General features: G+C 49.7%; 1 protein-coding gene across 2 annotated transcripts in view; it reads right to left on the minus strand.

Moving 5' to 3' along the window:
• The window catches only part of LOC140915541 (proton-coupled amino acid transporter 1-like), a 49,027-nt gene that overhangs the window by 24,578 nt on the left and 2,127 nt on the right, over nt 1–22,322 (minus strand). The window contains exons 2-8 of one of the 2 annotated variants that reach the window (XM_073355303.1): nt 14,285–14,432; nt 13,150–13,240; nt 11,428–11,516; nt 9,694–9,789; nt 7,862–7,946; nt 4,777–4,995; nt 4,005–4,103 (exon numbers count right to left, since the gene is read on the minus strand). In XM_073355303.1, the coding sequence (XP_073211404.1) occupies nt 4,005–4,103; nt 4,777–4,995; nt 7,862–7,946; nt 9,694–9,789; nt 11,428–11,516; nt 13,150–13,240; nt 14,285–14,427 (822 nt within the window). In that variant the 5' untranslated portion in view covers nt 14,428–14,432. The remainder of the gene's footprint in view (nt 1–4,004; nt 4,104–4,776; nt 4,996–7,861; nt 7,947–9,693; nt 9,790–11,427; nt 11,517–13,149; nt 13,241–14,284; nt 14,433–22,322) is intronic. The other variant, XM_073355304.1, reaches the window with a different exon arrangement.

Here is a 22,322-nt window from a genome sequence, read left to right on the forward strand (position 1 = left end):
ATCTCCTGCTGAAAGTACCAGCATTGCATCCCTGTAAGGGATACGTGAACTTCATTCAGGATGTACCAGAATGCCATTAAACTCATGTACTTTCTCCGTACAGCCTCATCCGCTATTCTCATGCTTGGGCCATAGGTAATGTAGCTGCTAAAGGAGTTGTGTAGGAGTTAGCCAGTGTCAGGTATAATTTACAGGAAGCTACTATGCCTTCTCTTCTTTGTAAACACAGTGCTGGCAGCAGTCCCCAATCATTTCAACCAGACAGTGAGGGATTAGAAAAAGCCACAGGTTTAAGCTTATTTCAACTTTTCCACAAAATACTGAAAAACAACGAAGCAGCAATGCCTCATAGGAATTGTAGTTTGGGTGCCTTATGCTCCCAATCTCCTCAAAGGGCTGGGTTTGCTAGCTGGACTACATCTCCCATGATGCCTCCTCCCCTTTTGGAGAAGGGAATTCATTATAGGAGTCACTGACTTTATGCAAAGAAAAGTCCAGCCAGCGAGCCCTCCTATACAAGAGAATGGGAGCACAGAACCCCCAAATTGCACCATTTTGAATCGAAATACTTCAGGTTTTGTGCTTTCAACAACATATCAAAGTTTGTGCTTTGTGCTTATTTGGTTTTCAACAACATATCAAAGTTTTCCATGGAAATCAGACTTTTTGAACAATTTCATTCCACTGAAAATACAATTTTTTGTAAGCTGCTGAGAAACAATTTTCAAGAAGCCCTAGTAATCAAAAGTAACAGGAGAGACAAAAGACGACACTTTTCTGGGGGGGTGGTAGGAGTGCATTGTGAAGTTTGCAGCATGTTGCTTTACCTCTACTCAAGACTATGGCCACTGTGCTTAAGAACGGCCATACTGGGTCAGACCAGTGGTTCATCTAGCCCAGTAGCCTATCCATGACAGTGGCCAGTGCCAGATGGTTCTGGCAGTTGGTTAAGGAGAACCCAGAGCATTGGATTGCGTCCCTGACCATCTTGTTAGGATGGGTAATAGCCATTGATGGAGCCATCCTCCATGAACTTACCCAATTCTTTTTTGAACTCTTTATACTTTTGGCCTTTACAACATCCTTTGGCAATGAGTTCCACAGGTTGACAGTGCATTGTGTGAAGTAGTACATCCTTATGTTTGTTTTAAACCTGCTGCCTATTCATTTCATTAGGTGACGCTTAGTTCTTGTGTTACGTGAAGGGTTAAACAACACTCTTGTTCACTTTCTCCACACCATTCATGCTTTTATAGACTTCTGTCATATCCCTTCCTCCCCCTTCCTTGTCTATTTTCTTAGCTGTTTTCAGTCTTTTTAATCTTTCCTCATATGGAAGCTGTTCCATACTCCTAATCATTGTCTTGCCCTTCTCTGCCATCCTTTCCAATTCTAATAGATCTTTATTGATATGGGGCAACAGAACTGTACACAGTATTCAAGGTGTAGGCAGACCATGGATTTATATAGTGACATTATGTATTTTCTGTTTTATTATCTAGCCCTTTCCTAATGATTCCTACCATTGTTAGACTGCTGCTGCACAAAGAGCGGATGCTTTCAAAAAATTCTCCACAATGACTAAATGATTGCTTTCTGGAGTATTAACAGCTAATTTAGACCCCATCATTTCGTATGTATAGTTGGCATTATGTTTTCCAATGCACTTACTTTGTATTTATCAACACTGAATTTCATCTGCCATTTTGTTAGACCCCTTTGTAACTTCACAGTAGGCTATGGGCTTAACTATCTTGAGTATTTTTGTATCATCTGAAAATTTTGCCACCTCACTGTTCACCCCTTTTCCAGATCATTTATGAATATATGTTGAACAGCACAGGTCCCAGGACAGATCTTTGGGGGACCCCACTATTTACCTCTCTTCATTGTGAAAACTGGCAATTTATTCCTACCCTTAGTTTCTTATCTTTTAACCAGATACTGATCCATGAGAGGACCTTCCCTCTTAACCCATGACTGCTTACTTTGCTTAAGAGCCTTTGGTAAGTGACCTTGTCAAAGGCTTTCTTAAAAGTCCAATTTCCTTTTCCCACTGGATCACCCTTGTTATTAGCTTGTTGACACCCTCAAAGAATTGTAATAGATTTGTAAAGTGAAATCTTGCCTCACCAAAGCCGTGTTGCCTGTTGCCCGTTGCCCAACAAATCATGTTCATCTGCGGGACTGATAATTCTGTTCTCTACTATAGTTTCAACCCATTTGCCAAAGTTAGGTTTTCCAGCCTTTAATTTCCAGGATCGCTTCTGCCATGGAGCCTTTTTCAAAAATAGGCATAACATTAGCTGTCGTCCCATCATCTAGTACAGAGGCTAATTTAAGCCACAGGCTACATACCATTAGTAGTTTTGCAATTTCATATTTGAGCTCCTTCAGAACTCTTGGGTGAATACCATCTGGTCTTGGGGACTTACTGCTGTTTAATTGATCAATTTGTTCCAAAAGCCCCTCTACTGACACCTCAGTCTGGGAGAGTTCCTCAGGTTTGTCACCTAAAATGAATGGCTCGGGTGTGAGGATCTTCCCCACGTCCTCGGCCATGAAAACTAACACAAAGAATTCATTTAGCTTCTCCGCAATAGCCTGGTCTTCCTTGAGGGCTTCTTTAGCACCTCGATCATCCAGTGGCCCCTCAGACTGTTTGGCAGGTTTCCTGCTTCTGATGTACTTACATTTTTGCTGTTAGAATTTGAAGAGCAACTAGCTCAGGACACAAATACTTTCTTGGCCAGTCTTATTCTTTTACAGTTGACTTGTCAGTGGTGCTTTTGGGTCTTCAAATATAGACTTTTGTGAGATCCTGTGATAGCTGCTATGTGTCTTAGACTGCACTGGGTTTTAAAGAGGGAGCATCAACAGGTCACAGAAGCACAGCTGTTGGAGTAGAGGACTGTGAGAGAAGCAAATTAAGCCAAAGAAAAAGCTTTTATTCCCACCGCTCCATGCTTGCTTTGTGAACACGGCTGGGGAGAGAGGGCTTGTACACAGTCTTTACAGTTCTGTGCAGTGCATTTTTCAATACTCTGGTGTCTTTGATAAGAACTAGATAAGTTCCTGGAGGATAGCTCCATCAATAGCTACTAGCCAAGATGGTCAGGGATGCAACCCTATGCTCTGGGTGTCCCAAGCCTCTGACTGCCAGAAGCTGGGAATGGGCGACAGGGAATGGATCATTTGATGATCACCTGTTCTGTTCATTCTCTCTGAAGACCAGTGCTTTGGCTACTGTCGGAAGACAGGTTACTAGGTTAGAGGGACCACTGGTCTGACCCAGTCTGGCCATTCTCATGTTCTTAATGGACTTGGTGCTTCCAGCTCATGTGTTTACGCAGCCAGGTAACACAAAGACATGAAACCAGCTGTCCCCTTAGAAAGGGAGCTCTGGGAAATCCCCTATAAGGTTTAACCAAGATAATAAAAGTGCTCCACCCCTTCCTTTTTCACATCAGCATGCTGCTCTATTTACAGCACCTACTAGAAAGTAGGCAAACATAATTGGCACCACCGGAAATTGAACCGAAACTGCTGCAAGATAGCAGGCTACTCAAGTGGAGGGACTAGACCAAGCACTCCAATCCTCATGTCACTTTGTCTTTCCTGTCTCTAGCAAGGCAGCTTTAAAACCCAGCGAAGTTCACTCCTATAGGCCACACTTATCTGTGCCACACAGGTAGACCAAGGTCTTTAAGTCAGAACGCCAGCTTTGAAAGTATTAGATCTGAAGAGGAAGGAATTGAACAATTGCTGCTTTAGTGTAAAGGTCTTTCAAGATTTCTTTAAAGGGCTCGATACCCCTCCATTCTCCTAGTAGCAGCGAGGTTTGACAGAGGGAAGCTGTGTCTGTGTAGTGGATGCACAACAAATACCAGTCACCCAAGTCAAACATTTGGCTTACAAGAAGAGAGATCAGCACATACAGAACAGATGCTGCAGAGAGCGTGAATAGCAGCCGATTCTTGCACCGCTGACAAGCCGACACTTACCACTCCGATACCTTCAAAAGCAAAGATCGCCGTGCCAAAAAACAGAGGATAGGTCTTCCAGCCCGCTACAAGAGGCAGGTTGCTGGGATCTGGAATGCTCTAGAAAAGAGCAATTTGGATTTAAATGCAAGAGAGAAACCAAGGCCTGGTTCAAAGGTTCTTTTCTGTCGCACTTGCTCACCACTCAGTCAAAACATGGACTCAAATGCTCCTGAAAGCAGGTGTGCATCCAGCACTGCAAGAGCTGGGCAAGTTTCTCCCTGTACAGTGCACCTAATGCTTTACCTACCGTCCCCCACCGACTCTAGTGTACGCCCTCCCCCAACCACACACCCACTCCTCTAACCGTCTTGACCGGCAGCAATCCCTAAGAGTAGCTCATATAATGCAGAGGTAGCCAAACTGTGACTCTTTTACAGTTAAAGTGCGGCTAAAAGCCCTCCATGCCTCCACTTACTCCACCTACCAGACTTGGGGTAGTGGGGAGGTTTGGGCTCCTGCTCTGCGGCAGGGCGGTGGGTCTCAGGGCTTATGGCCTGTGAGAGCAGGGCTCTTGGGGCGTCAGCCCCACTCCTGATCCCCAAGACACACCCCTCCCCTCCGGGCCAGGCAGACTCCCCAAGACCCCCTCCTTCTCCGCCAGGCTGAAGCTCCAAGCCCCAGCAGGCATGCCCGGCTCTCAAACTTCTGAAGATCATCATATGCAGTCCCTGAGTGAGGTCTGGAAGGTCTCTAGATTGGCGAGGCATTCGGCTTTGCTCTTTGCACGTACCGTGATGATATACCAGTTTATCATGATGAGACTGCTCAGCATGGCGAGGTTGGCCAGCATGGAAAAGATGGACAGGAACTTGAGATTCCGTATGTACACGAGCAGCACCAGGAACGGCAGTAAGGAGAGGATGAACAACCGGGAGTCCATAGTGGGAGTCAGCACCGTGGTTTTGTTGGAATGGCAGTCATTGGTGGTGCCATTTGCTGCAGAGATCACCTGGAGGGAGGAGCCAAAAAAAAAATAAACAAAACCCTGGATCCTGAACTGTTCCCTGTCATAACCTGAACTTGGCAACCGAGTTGCGTGGCTGATGGCGAGTCCTAGCCACACAGTTATGGTCTCACAATTTAAGAGCCACACAACCTTTATCTTTTAGAGATAGGCTGCATTTGCAAACTTAAAATACTGCAAGTTCTTTTAATAACCCAACAGACGGCTGTAGGGCAGGGAGGGAGGGGACATTTAACATGGCTTTGCTATGCAAACACTTTGAACTTCTATAGCAGCTTCCATATGAATTTTACAGAGCTTTGTAAACACCAAATGAAACTCAGACTCCCAAGCGAGAAGTGTTAGGGTCCCTAGATGGGGAAAGCGAGGCATAGCAACTCAGACTTGCATTGAGGTCACACAGCATGCCCGATGAAAAGCTAGGAATAGAGCCCAGTCCTGTGCTTTAGACACAACAGCATCCGCCCCCTGCCATAGTCACAGATCCTGGGTACTCAAAGACACTCTTACAGTTAAAGTGCGGCTTTACACCTCGCCTATCACATCAAGTGCAAATCCGTCAAATTGCTGGACAGCTGAGCTAGGATTTCCGAACAAGTTGCAAATAACCCTTTTTAGCCAAACCATAACTAGTCTATTAAAGAGACAGTACAGTATATTTTTACAGAACTCAGTGTGCACACACGCTCTGCATAAAGCGGGAACAGCCGGTTTCTTTTTTTGCCGCATCATGATTGGATTAAAGGCACTTTGGTGCTAGTATACAATGTATTACCCAAGCCGTAACCACTCCTGGGGCGGCGAAGCACAGCACAAAATATAAACACATATTGTGCAAAGACTTAATGTTCCAGATTTCACAGGAGGATTTACTTTACGATCATGTAAAATAATGCCCCCAAATATGGGCTTCTGAAACCAGCAAGGGGCTTTTCCCCACCCTCAGCTAGTAAAGAAGCAAACGAACATCTGATCTCCATTTCTAATGGTCGGCTTCTTTGTAGCTCAGCCAGCACTGGAATGTCGAGATCGCTCCATTATTAAAGCAACATGAAGGGTTCCCATGGCAGGAAGCCTGCCTTGAAACAGCAGTGACAGTCAGCCAATGCAGTCAGCGAACTAACAGCTGGCTGCATTTGTCCACCTGCCCTCTAGTCGTGACTGACTATGACAGGGTCTGTGAGGTGAAAGAAAAACAGCCCATCATACAAAGAGAGCACTGATGCAGAGCAGCCACTTCACACGAATTCACTGCCCTGTGGAAACCGACAGGACACCCCCAAAAGACAGAAGGCAATGTAATGCTGGGAAGGACATGAAATACAACTCCGGTGTATTCCCGAGTGTGGTGACTGGAAGATCCCCTCCCTGCTCTCTTCACCTCCTGAGGCTATTGGTTTTCATGACATTATGGCCCAGTTCTTTGGAGCAACCTGAGGTGTCCTCTCTTCTCCCCCCTACATCTCCACCCTTTCCCAGGTGAGTAAGAATTTCCACTGATCTGAATAAAACCCAACTAAGCAGGTTTCCAGCGTTCTCAGACTTCCACCAGCATCCGACAGATCAAACCACTCGCTGAGCTGGCTCGCGTCTGTGGATTTCTCACAGTGACTAAGCTCCCTGCAGAGTGTTTATTAAGTAGATATGATTGCGGATGCAGTCTTCTTTCCAGCCACTTATTTAAAAAAGATCCATCACAGCGTCAAGGGAGCTGCCCCAGAAAAGCTCCCCTCATGCTGGGCAAGCAGGTGGGCAGGGTTTCCTCTGATGCTCCGTGGGACACTTGGCAGCCCCTTTCCCATCCGGCTCCCCCTGTGCACGGCCTGGCTCAGAGCCCCAGAGCGTGGAACACTGTCAGATCTTCAATGCCCAGTGTGCCCTTGATTCCCTCCTACATACTGTCCCTCGAGAGGCATCAGCACAAAGGGAATCTCCTTGGCCATTATTTATTTAAAAGCTACAGCGCTTTCATTTTATACCCTGCCTGCTATATTCCAGCCATTTAAAAGGAAAGGAGTGACTGGCATGGGGAGGCATGCAGGGGACTCCCAGCTTGCTCTGAAGTTTTGCAAATGCCTGTTTCTAGGCTGTAATATTTTGGTCTAATTTCAGTTGCTGGGCTTAGGGTGTAGGTGCCGGGCGGTAACATGTGATATACAGGAGCTCAGCCTACATGATCTGATGGTCCCTGCCCTGGAAGTTTGCAGTCCAGAGAAGAGAGACCTAATTCATTTGGTTCTGTTTAAAAGAGCTCTCACTGGCATCATTCTACAACAGGAACCCCCCCTTGAAATTGAGCTGGTCTCAATAGGAGCGTCTAGGTGTTACCGTACTGTCTAGTTCAATATCCCATCGGACTGTGGCCAGTACCAACTGCTTTGAAGGAAGGTGCAAGATTCCCCACAATACGCAATGTGGGATAATCCCCTTCCTCTCTTAATCCCGGAGGCTTGGAAGCATCCACAGACAAAAGATGTGGCAGGCAAGTATTATCTAGTGCTGATTTTTTTTTTCCAGATCCTGCCTTTAGTTCCCTCTGTGAGTGTGGAAGACAAGAGGTCTAGCAGCCATTTATCACCTGTGACAAATACATGATAGGGGGAGGTTATATCTGTCACTTTCCCACTTTGCACAAATGCGGCCAGGATATTGATCGCTGCCTTTGGTCTGAAGGGTTATATTTTCCTGTACCGCTCTAGTTATGGAAGCAAGTCTCTTCTCCCTGGGTTTGGGTTTTAGTTTGCGGGAGGAGGAACAACCTGAGCTCCTCCCTCACCCCAAATCTGGAGAGAATTTTTAAACAAAAACTCCCCTCCCCACCCCCTTATCGCCAAAAAAGCTGAAGTCTTACCTGTTTCAGATTGTCAGCCAGAAATACGAAATAAACACAGCAGAACCCCAGCTGGGTGAGAATCAAGAAAAATCCCACTATGTATCTGGGGGTGGGGGGGAAAGAAAGTATTTAAAAAAGAAACAAATGCTAAAAGACACAGACTCATGCTAGAGGTGCATCCTTTGATCCTAATGCTACACCAACAGTGTGAGTGATTCCTCAGCTAGGAGACCGCAATACAGAGCTAGAGGTCAAAGGGTGATCTGGATTGCTTGCTTTTGCTGATGGTAGGAGGGAGCGTTGCCGGAGGAAGAAGCTTCCCCTCTCCCTCCCTTTCACCAGGAAGCTCACACAGCAGAAGGCCCTTTGAGTACTCTGACCTTTTTAAGGTGGAAGCTCTCAACTCGGAGACAAGCCAATACCTGGAACAGGCCCATCAGAAGCAGCAGCAAGCAGAGAAATGTGCGTGAACAGATCTGTTACACGAGGGTGGTTTCCAACCACTGTCTCAGCAAAGGGATAAGATGGGATCCTGCATCTTATGCTTAAAAATGCCTAGCTCTCTGTTCACCTTCTCCACCCCATCTCCCATTTTAGAAGGGGCTCAGTGTCCTGTGCTAGACGTGGGTAAGTCTGACATCGTGGCCTCTAGAGATTTAGCCCAAGAGTGCCGTAAAGGCATCTCAAATATTGTGACCAAGGAGGGGACCTTATCTTGCAGTTTGGCGAGGTGCAGAAGCACAGAGTTTACACTGGGTGGGGGTGAAGATCTGGACCCCCAAAATTCATAGATTCCAAGGCCAGACAGGACCATTGTGCTCATCTAGTCTGATCTCCTGTAGAGCACAAGCCACAGAACTGCTCCCAAGTAATTCTGCAAGCAGATCGGTTAGGAAAACATCCAGTCTTGATGTTAAAATTGTCAGTGATGGAGAATCCACCCCAAGCCTGGGGTAAGTGGTTTCAATGGTTAATTACCCTCGCTGTCAATTGAAGAGGGTCCCTCCCCACCCCCAGGAGTTTGGATTGCCCGTTCCGCGGAAGGGACCAGCACCACCCCCGTAAGGAAAGCCTTGCCATCTGGGAGACTCAGCTATGCTCATCCTTTTTTGCTTTAAAAGTTTTCTCCCTGCTGCATTCAAGGAGACCAGTCCCAGCAAGAGAGGTTACAGGCTCTTGTTGCACCGGAGAGGCCCCGAGCCACAGAAGCCCCGCTTCACATATGGATTGTCAGTGTGTGTAACAGGCACACTGCTAACGTACGGACTTGGGCAACACCTGCCAGGCAGCGGAGTTACTGAAACGGATGGGAAGCCTCTGACCAGCGGTTAAGCTTCCTCGGTGTCCAGCGGCTGACAGGAATTTGTGCCAACATGCAATGAGGTAATTAGCGTCACCTGTCCCTTCCTTGCTCAGCTGCGGAGCAAATGAGTTTCCTTTTCCCACCCAGATACGTGCAGTCAAGTACCACATTTCCCCTACAGCACCACAGCTGAGCACACGGGGATGACCTCCAGCATTTCAAGGCAATAAACACAGCGAGACAGAGTCCAGCATCCAGGGGCATAGACAAGCAACTGCAGAGCACACAACAGTTGTGTTTGCCTAGAGCCTGGTCAGACCCTAGGGCTTTGCGTTGTGCAGCCTCTCTCAGGGTAAAAAAGGTGCTCTGCACAAAGCCAGGCTCCCCTCAGACTGGGACAAGGCTGAGAAGGCAGATGTGGCATTCCCCTGAACTGGAAGAACTGCTTAAGTCTCTTATTTTGCTCACTATTTGATTAGCATGTTTTAGAGCCCAGCCAGCCCTTCCTCTCCCAATCCAAACCCAAAGCAAGAAGAGAACATGGTACCTTCCCCAGATGGCGTGGGTCCGAAGCCAGGCACTAGGGCTGGCTTCCAGCCCGTACATCACGGCATCTCCATAGTCCACAAAAGGCCTTTGATATCTGAAGGCAGAGAGAAAAGCGACAATGGTGGCCCAATCTACCTTCTAGTTTCAGAGGCACAAACCAGGGGAATAACACAAGATTGCTGGTATTAGATGCAAGGCTGAAGATATTTCTGATTGGCAAATTTTGGGCCAGGGTCCCCAAACTTTTTACATTATGTCTCCCCCCCCACCCATACCACTTGCCTGTGCCCCCTGGGCCGCAGTCGTGAGCCAGGGCCGGAGCCATGTCTGGGAGCAGAACTGCAGCCGGGCTGTGGCTAGGGTCAGAGGCTGTGGCTGAGAGAGCAGCAGTTGGGGGCAGGCCAAGAGCAGAGGCACGGTCGGGGCCGGCAGCAGGGGCCGAGTGCCGAGGCCAGGGCTGCATGTGACCCTGCAGCCGGGAGTCAGGGCCACAGCTGCGGGCAGAGCAAGGCTGGGTGGTGCTCCTGTGGAGACTGGCCCAGGCCCTGTTGCGCCTCCCCAAACATTCCTCCACATCCCCTAGGGGTGCGCGCCCCATAGTTCGGGGACCACTCTGCTTGGCCACTGTAATAACTCTTGTCATGCTTCTCTGTTGAACCCAGGTACCATATAATGGAGATGGAACCGTCAAGCTTGTGTAACCACAAGCAGTAACCCCACAGTATCTGCTCAGAGGAAGATGGGAATCCACCCAGGACAGGTGTGAGCTGGGGACTTGAACCAACAGACAAGGAGAGCTCTTGGATACACTAGTGCAAGCAGGGAGACAACCCCAAATCAATCAGGGGCCATGGGAAGTGAAAACGACCTCCATTTTCTATTTCATTCTTTCATACTTTCCCCCTCTGCGGCTCTTCCCAGTCAGTGATCTCCAGGCACATCACAGGTGTGAGTGACGTGCACCTCCCAAGGCCCCTGGGAGGTAGGGAGGCGTCGCCACCCCCATTTTACAGGTGGGGAAGCAAAGGTGGAGAGAGATTAAGTGATTCACAAAGGAGTCTGAAGAAACAGGAGAGCTTTGATTCACTGCATCATGGTGGTAGTTTGAGAGATCAAGGACTGGGACAACAAATACAGGGCTGTCAGGTGCACTGCCAGGCTCAGCACTGGGAAAAGGGGGCGTAGTGCGAAATCAGGACCGAGGAACACACCTGTAGCACACTGTGTGACTGACTCTGAGGGCCAGGCACAGCACAATCACATGCTGTACACAATCGCCTTTATAATAGCCTCTCTCCTTACCCAGGGTGTAAGTGTTCCTCCCCATCAGCTCCCTCTCTCTAATAGAAACTGACCAAGCCCTTGAAAAATCTGTGTAACTTACCTAACCTGGTAGCTTGCAAAAAGCTTCTTCCCAATAGGAGGAACTTGGTGCAACGCTCTGCAGATCTGGTTACAATATTACAAAGGCAACATCCTCTCCAACCCTCTACGTCCACCATGCACCACACCCAGGGATTCAGGAAGGAGAGCTTTCTGTCCACAGGTTGCACAAGGGCTTTCAGCACTTTGGCAGACTTCCACGGATAGAATGCTGCCTGCGGACTTTAAAGGATGTGCCACCAAAGAACCCCATTTCTAATGAGCTCCATAAAACTCGGGCAAGGGGAGTGCTGGGAAGGGGATAGGAGGCCAACACTTCAGGCATGACAGCTGTGGGGGTTTCTCTTACTTGTTGCAGAAGTGGTGAGCGCATTTAACCAGGATGCCCATACAATGCACTGCGGCGATTCCCATCACCAGCAAACTGAGAGGGCCCAGCTAGACAGCAGGAGAGGAGAGAGAAAGGAGAGAGAGAGAGAAGAGTGCACTCTGATGGTTAAAACGAGAACTGCAAGACTGGGTTTACATTAGACAGCAATGTATAGAGAGCTGAGAACACAAGCACAGTCCTGCCTGCATTAGAAGAGCGTACCAAGGAACCGAGGCAAAACTCCTAACACAGTGGGAATCAGAACTGTGAGGGGGAAAAGCTCTGTAGGATTCAGGCTCTGCCTTTCCAAATCCTGGATTGTTCCCTGCAGTCCAACACAGTCCCAGGTCTGGGGCCACCTCGCAACTGCGGACTGGTGGAGAGTATCAGAGTAACAGCCGTGTTAGTCTGTATTTGCAAAAAGAAAAGGAGTACTTGTGGCACCTTAGAGACTAACCAATTTATTTGAGCATGAGCTTTCGTGAGCTACAGCTCACTTCATCGGATGAAGTAGCTCACGAAAGCTCATGCTCAAATAAATTGGTTAGTCTCTAAGGTGCCACAAGTACTCCTTTTCTTTTTGGTGGAGAGTAGCGGAAGCCCCAAGCGAGGTATGTTGGCTTCGTCTGATGCCAAAGCACCTCAAGGAGCTTTATAGAAGATGGACGATATTTAAACAGCGCATGGCACCAGATTAGTAACAAAGTCATGGGGGAAATGGAACCGTTGGGGTTGGACTCAGTGTCAGGATCCCCAACATCCCTGGAGCTCCATGGGAATGGGCAGAAGGGCCGCCTGCTCCCTCCACAGATGCTGAAGCGATGCACTGTATGGCCTATTATAGATACTGGCGAGACGAATACGCCCGTATCAGTGCCTGAGGGTTGCAGGAGCAGCTAGATACACAAGAATGTTAATCAGCAGGAAGGCTCAGCAGCATCTGATGGCTAAGGAATGCAGTTCAGCACTAGGTGCTTCTGGGACAGCGTTAACGCCCAAGTTCTACCGCCTGGGCTCGGCGGACGGGATGTTGTCACACTGCAAAGTTTTGTTTTAGGTCACAATTTACATGTGTACTTAATTGCTAGGAGCGGAGAAGAGACCGCCTGATGTTTCACAATGTGTTTTCTCAGTCTAGGTAAGGGGGTGAGAGGACACCTTCTAGCAGCCAGAGGCTTTACAGTCACTGGTCTAACTGCAGCATTGGAAAGAGACCCACACGAGGCTAAGGGTCGCTGTACGATCAGCAAAAAGGGCCTGCCCCACAGCTCTGGAGTCTGCAGCCCTCGGTTTGTCTACAGGATACAGCACAGTGACCTCAGTGCATGGGCAAACCTTCCCCAACGCCCTGCTTCAAGCCCGGGCAGAGGAAATGGCACCAAGAGGAACCCAGCACCAAAGCCCTGCTGATACCTTCCCCCAAGAAACCAGCCCAACGCCGCAGCTCTTCGCTGGGGCTTCTGAACAGCCAGCCATTAGCCGAGCAGTCGCTACTGACCTAGCAGGGAGTGGAACCGATGACGTAGGCCTGGATGCTTTCTAGCCTATGACCAACCCCAGCAGCCATCTAAGCAGGAGATGTTAGACACACAGAAGGCCTGAGTCCAAGCCATCAACATGCCACTGTCTAGAAACCAAGCAGAAGCCCCCGCCGCAATTGGAATGGGTGCCTGCGTGCTAGGAGGGAAGACACGATCTTACCACGATGCCAGCATTTTTCACAGCCAGGGGCAGTCCCAGCAGGCCAGTGCCAATATTCCCTTTCACCAGGTGGATCAAGGTTTGAAACCATCTGCAGATGAGAAGATACAGAGACGGTCAGGAGTGCCACAAGATATTCAAGCCCCATCCCCAAGCCCCAGTGCAAACCTGACAGTGTACTTCAGCCCCAGCCTCCCCGCCACACAGCCACTCGAGTCCTAGGCTGCCCTTGAACAGAGATTAGCAGTGGTTGGGAACAGAAAATACCCTTGCAGGATCTCTGAGCAGCAGATGCGTCTGCCGGAGCAGCAAGCAGAGCTTAGCACCTGCAGGTCTTCGTAAGCCCAGCCGCACCAGCAAGTGACAACGCAGTCAGAAGCGACTGATACTGAATGGGTCCATGAGTTCAAGCATCTTGCACTGCCATTCAGGGAGATGTTGGGTAGCCCTGAGCAAACTCTGCAGGTCAGGAGCTTCCCCGTTCGGAGGCCTGGGTGCCCACGGTGTGAAATCATTTTTGATTACAGCTGCTTCAATGCTAGCTGCCCCGGCATGTACCCTTTCGCTTGAACTGGGAGCAAGGAAGATGCTGAGACATTACTGCAAGCACGCTACTGATTGCTCTGGATCCGGGCAAGTCATTTGCCTTCCACATCCCCAAGTCAGAGCTGGCTGGGGAAAAAAAGGTGGCGGGAGAATGCAGGCGGGGAGAGGGCAATCCAAAGCTGGTTTCAAAAAAAAAAATTTAAAAATGCTGTCTGAGTCAGGCTTCGTGGGGGAAATAAACTGCTGGAAAAAATTTCTGCCAAGACCCGGCATCTGTGCCAAATACCCAGTCTATCCACGCCCAGACTGAGCTTACAGCAACCCTGGCGGGTGGAGCCCTTGCTCCCGGAGACCTGTACGGACAGGCACGAGAGAGTCTGCAAAGCCAGCTGCCTCCCCCTCACCCTGAAAGGGGGCTAGTGCTTTCCCGGTTACACAGCACATGGCCAGCGCACAGGGTGCCAGAGCATCCTCCGAGGAGTACCGGGGGGTCGCGGCGGCCAGCAGCTGAATGCAGAGCCCACCACCAGCCACACCCAGGCAGTCTGCGGCAGCGGAGACAAGAGGTGGTTCTGAACCAGTCACTCACGTTGTCCCGTTGCTCTCCCCAAACCGCTGGTAGGACTCAGGAGATGCAAAGCCATTTATGCCTTCAGTGGGGCTCCCGTCAGGCGTAGCCTCTGTGGAGCTGTAGTCCTTGTAGTCCTCGCTCCGCAGCCTCCTGGTGGACATAGTGGCTGTGGAAACAATCACATCAGAAACTGCTACTGCTGCTAACTCTACACTCCCTGCCCGAGTCACTTCTGTGCTCCCTGCCTGGGCTTTCTTTGGTTCACCCATGGTCACAGGACCAGCTCCCTGTGCAATTACCAGAGCAGGCTCTCCCTGGCAGGCTATTATAGGGCCTCCAGACCAACCGGAGGAGAGCCTAGGCCTGTGCAGGGGTCAATATAAGTCCTGCACTCCTCCCCAAAGCAAGACACACCCACCCGGGATGCACCCAGCAATTCCTGCGGGGACAGATCACTCGGAGGTGACCTGCCCAGATACTTAACACCAGATGACACGGACGTCTTTACCGCTTCTCCCAAACAGGCCGGGTACACAGAGCAACCAGCGCCCGTGCAAGCTGGCAGCACACGGCCCCGGAGCTCTCCACCTACTTGCAGGTCACCTTTACGGAAGGCTGTTGACAGCTGCTCAGAACGGAAGGTTCTGTACAGGCTAGATAGCGGCTGTAATACGCCACCAAGGAGTGGATACACTCAGGGCTGACAGGCACCCAAAGGACTCCCAGTGAAGAGACACGGACTGTCTGTTAAGTGACTTTCGCTGCAGGTGAGCAACTGCCCCACACGCAGCCAGCAGAGTTCCCAACCGTCTTTCATCCTGGTATTTTGAGATCCGTGTTTACAACAAGCAGGTCCCAACCCCACTGCCAGGGCCAGCTCCAGGAATCTTTACCCAGGGTTCAGGACTTCCTGTCCCTCCCCCGCCCCCACCATGAAATCAGACTGATCAAGTTGGATTAGGGGTTTAAACTGCTTCCTGGATAAGATCTGACAAGAGAAAACAAAGGAGAGGCTTTCAGGAGCCTTTCTACTCAGTCAGCAATTGTGTAGAAAGAATAGTAAATATGGCAGGCGACCAGCTTGGCTTAACAGTGAAATCCTTGCTGATCTTAAACACAAAAAAGAAGCTTACAAGTAGAAGATTGGACAAATGACCAGGGAAGAGTATAAAAATATTGCTCGGGCATGCAGGAGTAAAATCAGGAAGGCCAAATCATACCTGGAGTTGCAGCTAGCAAGAGATGTTAAGAGTAACATGAAGGGTTTCTTCAGGTATGTTAGCAACAAGAAGAAAGTCAAGGAAAGTGTGGGCCCCTTCCTGAATGAGGGAGGCAACCTAGTGACAGAGGATGTGGAAAAAGCTAATGTACTCAGTGCTTTTTTTGCCTCTGTCTTTACGAACAAGATCAGCTCCCAGACTGCTACACTGGGCAGCACAGCATGGGGAGGAGGTGACAAGCCCTCTGTGGAGAAAGAAGTGGTTCGGGACTATTTAGAAAAGCTGGACGAGCACAAGTCCATGGGGCTGGATGCACTGCATCCAAGAGTGCTAAAGGAGTGGGCGGATGTGATTGCAGAGCCATTGGATTTTTAAAACCTCACGGTTTTAAAACCTCACGGATCTTTAAAACCTCACGGTGATTGGGGGAAGTCCCAGATGACTGGAAAAAGGCTAATGTAGTGCCCATCTTTAAAAAAGGGAAGGAGGAGGATCCTGGGAACTACAGGCCAGTCAGCCTCAGCTCAGTCCCTGGAAAAATCATGGAGCACGTCCTCAAGGAATCAATTCTGAAGCACTTAGAGGAGAGGAAAGTGATCAGGAATAGTCAGCATGGATTCACCAAAGGGCAAGTCATGCCTGACTAATCTAATTGCCTTCTATGACGAGATAACTGGCTCTGTGGATGAGGGGAAAGCAGTGGATGTGTTGTTCCTTGACTTTAGCAAAGCTTTTGACACGGTCTCCCACAGTATTCTTGCCAGCAAGTTAAAGAAGTATGGGCTGGATGAATGGACTATCAGGTGGATAGAAAGTTGGCTAGATTGTCAGGCTCAACGGGTAGTGATCAATGGCTCCATGTCTAGTCGGCAGCCGGTATCAAGTGGAGTGCCCCAAGGGTTGGTCCTCAGGCCGGTTTTGTTCAATATCTTCATTAATGATCTGGAGGATGGCGTGGATTGTACTCTCAGCAAGTTTGCAGATAACACTAAACTGGGAGGAGAGGTAGATACGCTGGAGGGTAGGGATAGGACACAGAGGGCCCTAGACAAATTAGAGGATTGGGCCAAAAGAAATACGATGAGGTTCAACGAGGACAAGTGCAGAGTCCTGCACTTTAGGACGGAAGAATTACATGCACGGCTACAGACTAGGGACCAAATGGCTCGGCAGCAGTTCTGCAGAAAAGGACCCAGGGGTTACAGTGGACGAGAAGCTGGATATGAGTCAACAGCGTGCCCTTGTTGCCAAGAAGGCCAATGGCATTTTGGGATGTATAAGTAGGGGCATTGCCAGGAGATCGAGGGACGTAATCGCTCCCCTTTATTCAACATTGGTGAGGCCTCATCTGGAGTACTGTGTCCAGTTTTGGGCCCCACACTGCAAGAAGGATGTGGAAAAATTGGAAAACGACCAGCGGAGGGCAACAAAAATGATTAGAGGACTGGAACACATGACTTATGAGGAGAGGCTGAGGGAACTGGGATTGTTTAGTCTGTGGAAGAGAAGAATGAGGTGGGATTTGATAGCTGCTTTCAACTACCTGAAAGGGGGTTCCAAAGAGGATGGATCTAGACTGTTCTCAGTGGTGGCAGATGACAGAACAAGGAGTAATGGTCTCAAGTTGCAGTGGGGGAGGTTTAGGTTGAATATTAGGAAAAACTTTTTCTCTAGGAGGGTGGTGAAACACTGGAATGCGTTACCTAGGGAGGTGGTGGAATCTCCTTCCTTAGAAGTTTTTAAGGTCAGACTTGACAAAGCCCTGGCTGGGATGATTTAGTTGGGGATTGGTCCTGCCTTGAGCAGGGGGTTGGACTAGATGACCTCCTGAGGTCCCTTCCAATCCTGATATTCTATGATTCTATGAGTGCTCTAGCAACTGGGCATCCTACGGAACCTATAGGTTATCATTTCAAAGGAAGGCCTCTTTCTCCTGGGGGCAAGCCAAGAAGCAATTAGATGCTTAATTCCAAGATTAAGCCTGGAGAGTTTCCAGATGCCTTTGCCCCCTGCATGCTGACTGCAGGCCCATGCACTATTCCTCCCAAGTATGATGTTTGCTGTGTCTTAACATAATAAACGTTCAAAGCCTCTAAATGGAACAAAGAGGCTTCGGAGGTTTGCAGGAGGATTGGGAGGGAAGGCATGGAAATCCACCCAGCATCTAGTTTCACTGCTCTTGGCCCGGCCTCGGTGCAACAGATCCACTTGGGCTGAAAACATCAGGCAAGCCGAGAGACAAGTCTGCTGCTGGGGTGACCAATGGTTGCAGCCCCACAGGCACTATTAGCAACTGGCTGGAAACCTGTCGTTAATTTGCAGAGACACGAAGAGAGAAATATGCTCTAATGACTGCTAAGCTGATCCAGGCTCAGTTTCCATTTCCTACCACAGGAGTGTCACAATTCACCTTTAAGTAACAAACCACCACAAGCAGAACCAGCAAGCATCACAGCCTCGGAGATATGCAATATATATGCATGGAAGTGCGTGGCACCATGCAGCTTTGAGTCATTCCCCTGGGCACAAGGGGCCTGCTTCTGCTCCGACTGAAGCAATTGTGAGACAGCAATGAAAGCGGGATTGGGCCCAGCGCAAACTGCCATTCTCCCTGCACAACAGGCACTCAAATATTTGCTACAGCTTGCGGGCTGGTCGAGGAGACAACACTGCAGAGAGGGAGAGAACAGAATGGGGAAAAAGGAGCACGTGGTGGAGGGAATTGGTAGAGAGAAGCAGCTAGGAGTGAAAACAGAAAGCAAGGCCAGGAGAGAGATAGGACACACAAAACAAGGGATGGAAAGATGGATGGATGCCTGGCCTTGGGGTTACACCACTGGACGGGGACTCAGGGGTCCTGGGTTCATGTTTCTGGCTCTGCAACACTGTCATGTGACTTGCCCAAAATGTGACTTGACTAGGGATCTCTAGGCATTACTCTAATGCAAATAATAAAAGGACAGAGGGAGAACAGACAAAAGCCAGTGGAGACAGGCAACAGAGTCAGATACAACACATGGGGCACGGCAGGCCAGAGAGGACAGTTTGCTGCCCCAGTGCCAGAAAGATCAGACAAGGGTGGAAGGTATCCTGAAGAACGCTAGGGAATTCCCACCAAACATAACCCTCTAGGCTTCTAGGGCACTGAGCTCTTCCAGCTCCCCTCCCACCTGTCCAGCCACTTCCCAGCATTCCCTTCAGGATGCCCACCTGCAGCTGTGTGTGTGTTCCGCTCCTGGCCCCTCCTCTTCTTCCATACTCTCCCCCAAAGTAACCTCCTGGCTCCAACTCTGCCTCCTCTCCCCAGCCTGTGGTCTGCCTTTCCAACACTGGTCAGCTGGCACTAAATGGCGAGCAACTGAACTCCCAGTAGTCACCTTGCCCCAAAACATTTCTTTGCCACTACGATGAGTTCACTGTCCTCCTCCTCCTTGCTCAGGCCCAGATGCTCCATCATCTTCAACTCTTCATTTTCCTTCTGAACATCCCAGCTGCTCTCAATAGCCACTGCAGTACAGAAACTAAGGGCTGTCTGGAAACATGCCACATTTGCTTTTTTGGGATGGGAGCTACGGCAGGAGGAAGGGGAAAGGAGAAGAGAGGCATAGAAACAATCTTACCTCAAGAGCCTCGCGCAATATGTCTGAGAAGAGCTTGCACGTCAAGAACACCAAGAAACAGGGACAGCAGACCATAGCATCTTCCACCCCTACTATTATCTAGAGAGATCTTTGATGTCAAGCTTTAAGACCCCCATTGTAAGAAATCCAGCAAGCAGCGTCCTTAGTTTAGTAACTTCCCCTGTACCTCTAAAATCTATTCTCTGAAGTTTGGCAGCTTAGTTGACCAGGGAATGGAGGGAGTCATTGCTCCGTCTGGAGCCAAACATAGCACAGACAGAAGTCACACTAGCTTCCTCCTACATAGCCCTGCCCACTGCTATTAAATCCTGACCTTAAAAGTATAACCCCTGCTGTTCCTCTCCTGGCTCCCCACACTGCTGGGAGGGCACCCCACTCCCAGCTGACTGCTAGCCCAATATATGTTGGACCATAAACATTCTCTCTCCAAATGCTCTCAGCAAGCGATTGGCAGATCTGTTAGAATTGTAGCTGAAGGAAAGCAAGGCTCTGCATACAGACTATCTGGATAAAGCACATGTGTTAACCTGCTCCTCCACTACCTGAGACAGCTGTCACGCTTAAGAGGTTCATTTCAACCCAGAACCCTTTGCTCCAAGGCAATCAATCTTATCCCGTTGCAGTCTCCCTGTGGTTAGAGCCAAGTCCACACTCCTCCTGCTGTTAAAAGTTGTACAGCCACGGAAAGTACCTACTAGAATGATCAGGCAGCACTGCTCTCAGCACTGGGGAGCTCAGGTTCCAGCAGTCCTTCAAGCTACTTTTCTCCTTCCTTAGTCAGCAAGGCACCTACTTCTCTCTCACCTGCAGTTAGTTTACAACAACCTCTCCCGTCCTGGAAGCCCAAGTGATTTCCTTCTCATTCAGAAAAGGCCCCCTTCAGATAAGCAGTGTTGGGGGGGGGGGGGGAGAGGAAACAGGTTTCTCACCACCCTCCTCCACACTGTGTCCTCTCCTGGGCCTGCTCTTATTTCTGAGCAAGCTTTAACCCGAAAGCAGCTGACACAGAACACGTCTTGTGGGTCCCCACAGTGGCCTACAGGAAGTCCATTGCACCAAGCAGCAGGGAAGGCAGGTTTGAATTGAGGGCAGGCAGTCACGTAAGGCCAGCACAGTCCTGCTTCTAGTTTCCATGATAAAGGCAAGATCTACTGCTCCATAGCAGCATCTAAGGAAGCTGGATGATCCCCCTTCTCAATGGGGAGGGGAGTTTTGCTGAAAAGAGATGTGAGCCAGGTTATCAGGATGGGGGCAGGAGGGCTCCTCCTAGACGTGAGAGGAGAGATGTAAGCATTTTGAAATTAACATCATAGTTTGGAGTAGAGGTCTCAAACTCAAATAACCATGAGGGCCACATGAGGACTAGTACAGTGGCCTAGGGCTGCACCACTGACCAACCCCATGCTGCCCTGGCCCTGCCCTACTCCACCCCTTCCGTGAGGCCCCCACCCCTGCCCCACCTCTTCCCATCCCTTCCCTGCACCCGTTCCAACCCCTTCCCTGAATCTCCACCCCTTCCCTGCCCCCAGGGGGAGCAAGAGGGGTGCAGGGTGCATCAGGGGGCTCAGGGCAGGGGGTCAGGGTGCAGGAGGGGTGTGGGGTGTAGCAGGGGGCTCAGGGCAGAGGGTTCAGCTGCAGGAGGGGTTCGGGTCCACCAGGCAGGCTCCCTGCCTGTCTGCCCTGCCCCCATGCCGCCTGCCCTCCAGGTACCTCCCACGAAGCTCACATTGGCCGGGAATGGGGAACCGTGGCCAATGGGAGCTTTGGGGGAGGTACCTGGAGGTGCAGCCAGGGCAACACACAGACCCCTGTGCTGCCCTTCCCCCAGGTCCCAGCTGCTTTCCGGAGCAGCGCCGGGGGGCAGGGCAGGCAGGCAGGGAGCCTGCCCTGCCCCCAGTGCGCACTGGGACGGAGCCACTCTAGGTGAATGCTGGAGGGGGCGGGGGACCGCAGGGAGCTGGCGGGCCAAAGAAAATAACCCCGCGAGCCACGTGTTTGAGATCCCTGGTTTAGAGGGCCAATATCCACTGAAGTCCGTCATTTAAGCTTTTGGCATTAGGTGAATGAAGGAGAGAGGCTTCCACAGAAAAGGAAGTAGGAATGATATTCTGCAAGGCTTCGAGAAGGGACAGCATGGGGGCACGGCAGAAGATAACTGGAGAGAGAAAGTGAAGCCTTTGGGAAGATGCAGGCTTGCGCCAGACCCCACCATCCCTAACCCAAATAATTACCTGCCCCGTCTAGAAAGAAGGAAGTGAGCGAAAAACAGGTGCCCAATACAAGAGCAACACGCAATCTCCTTCATGCGTAGCTCGGCTTCCGACAAGCCATTAAAATGGGGTCCTGACCAAAAGGCAATTAGCATAATCTCAAATCCAGTCAGTAATGCAGATCGATCCCACCCCCAGCTTTCTGGCAGATTCACTTCCAAATTCTACCCATGCCCCCCAAAACAATTGGTGATATTTTTACAAGCAGCATCCTCCTCACTCTCAGAGCAGGAAGATGTAAATGGCAGTGGAGAGTGAATTGTTGGTGTATGTACTGTGAACACTAAAGACAATTGTCAGCCTGGGGATCAAAGAGAAACTCTTCCAACAAAGCAATCTGACTGTAATTACACAGCAACCAGCTGCTCCACCTACTCTGCATGGTGCATCTAGAAACAAACCATTAGTGGAGCAGGAGCCTGACATGCTATTTGAGGCTCACATCAGTGATGTTCTCTATACAAGAAACAACATAGTTATGTTATATTCTCTCCAGTCAGCACTCAATTCCTCCCTCGAATTTTCCCAGAGCACACCTAACTGCTCTTCTCTTTTGAAACCCAGGCAGATCTGCCCATCGTGACTTGACATCTTCCTTTCTGAATTAAAGATTGCACAATAGCAGGAAGCACAAGTGGTCATTTTCCACACAATCAGCAAGAAGGAGAACCACTAAAACAGGGCTTGGAAAAGTACTGAGGGGAGAAAGAGGGTTTCAGTCTCATCCATGCAGAGAACATTCTCAGCCAAAAGCAAAACCCACCTAGTTATTTCCTCATCGCTTACAGAGAGTCGAGACAAGAACACTCAGTCCCTCCTCTGACCACGAAGACAAGTTTACCCAAGAAAGCCCCACTGAAGTCACTGGGGCTACCAAGTGCCTAAAGATAAGCGTGTGTGTAAGCATCTGCAGAGTCTAGCCCTT

Source organism: Lepidochelys kempii, chromosome 8, assembly GCF_965140265.1.
Source record: "Lepidochelys kempii isolate rLepKem1 chromosome 8, rLepKem1.hap2, whole genome shotgun sequence".
Lineage (NCBI taxonomy): Eukaryota > Metazoa > Chordata > Testudines > Cheloniidae > Lepidochelys > Lepidochelys kempii.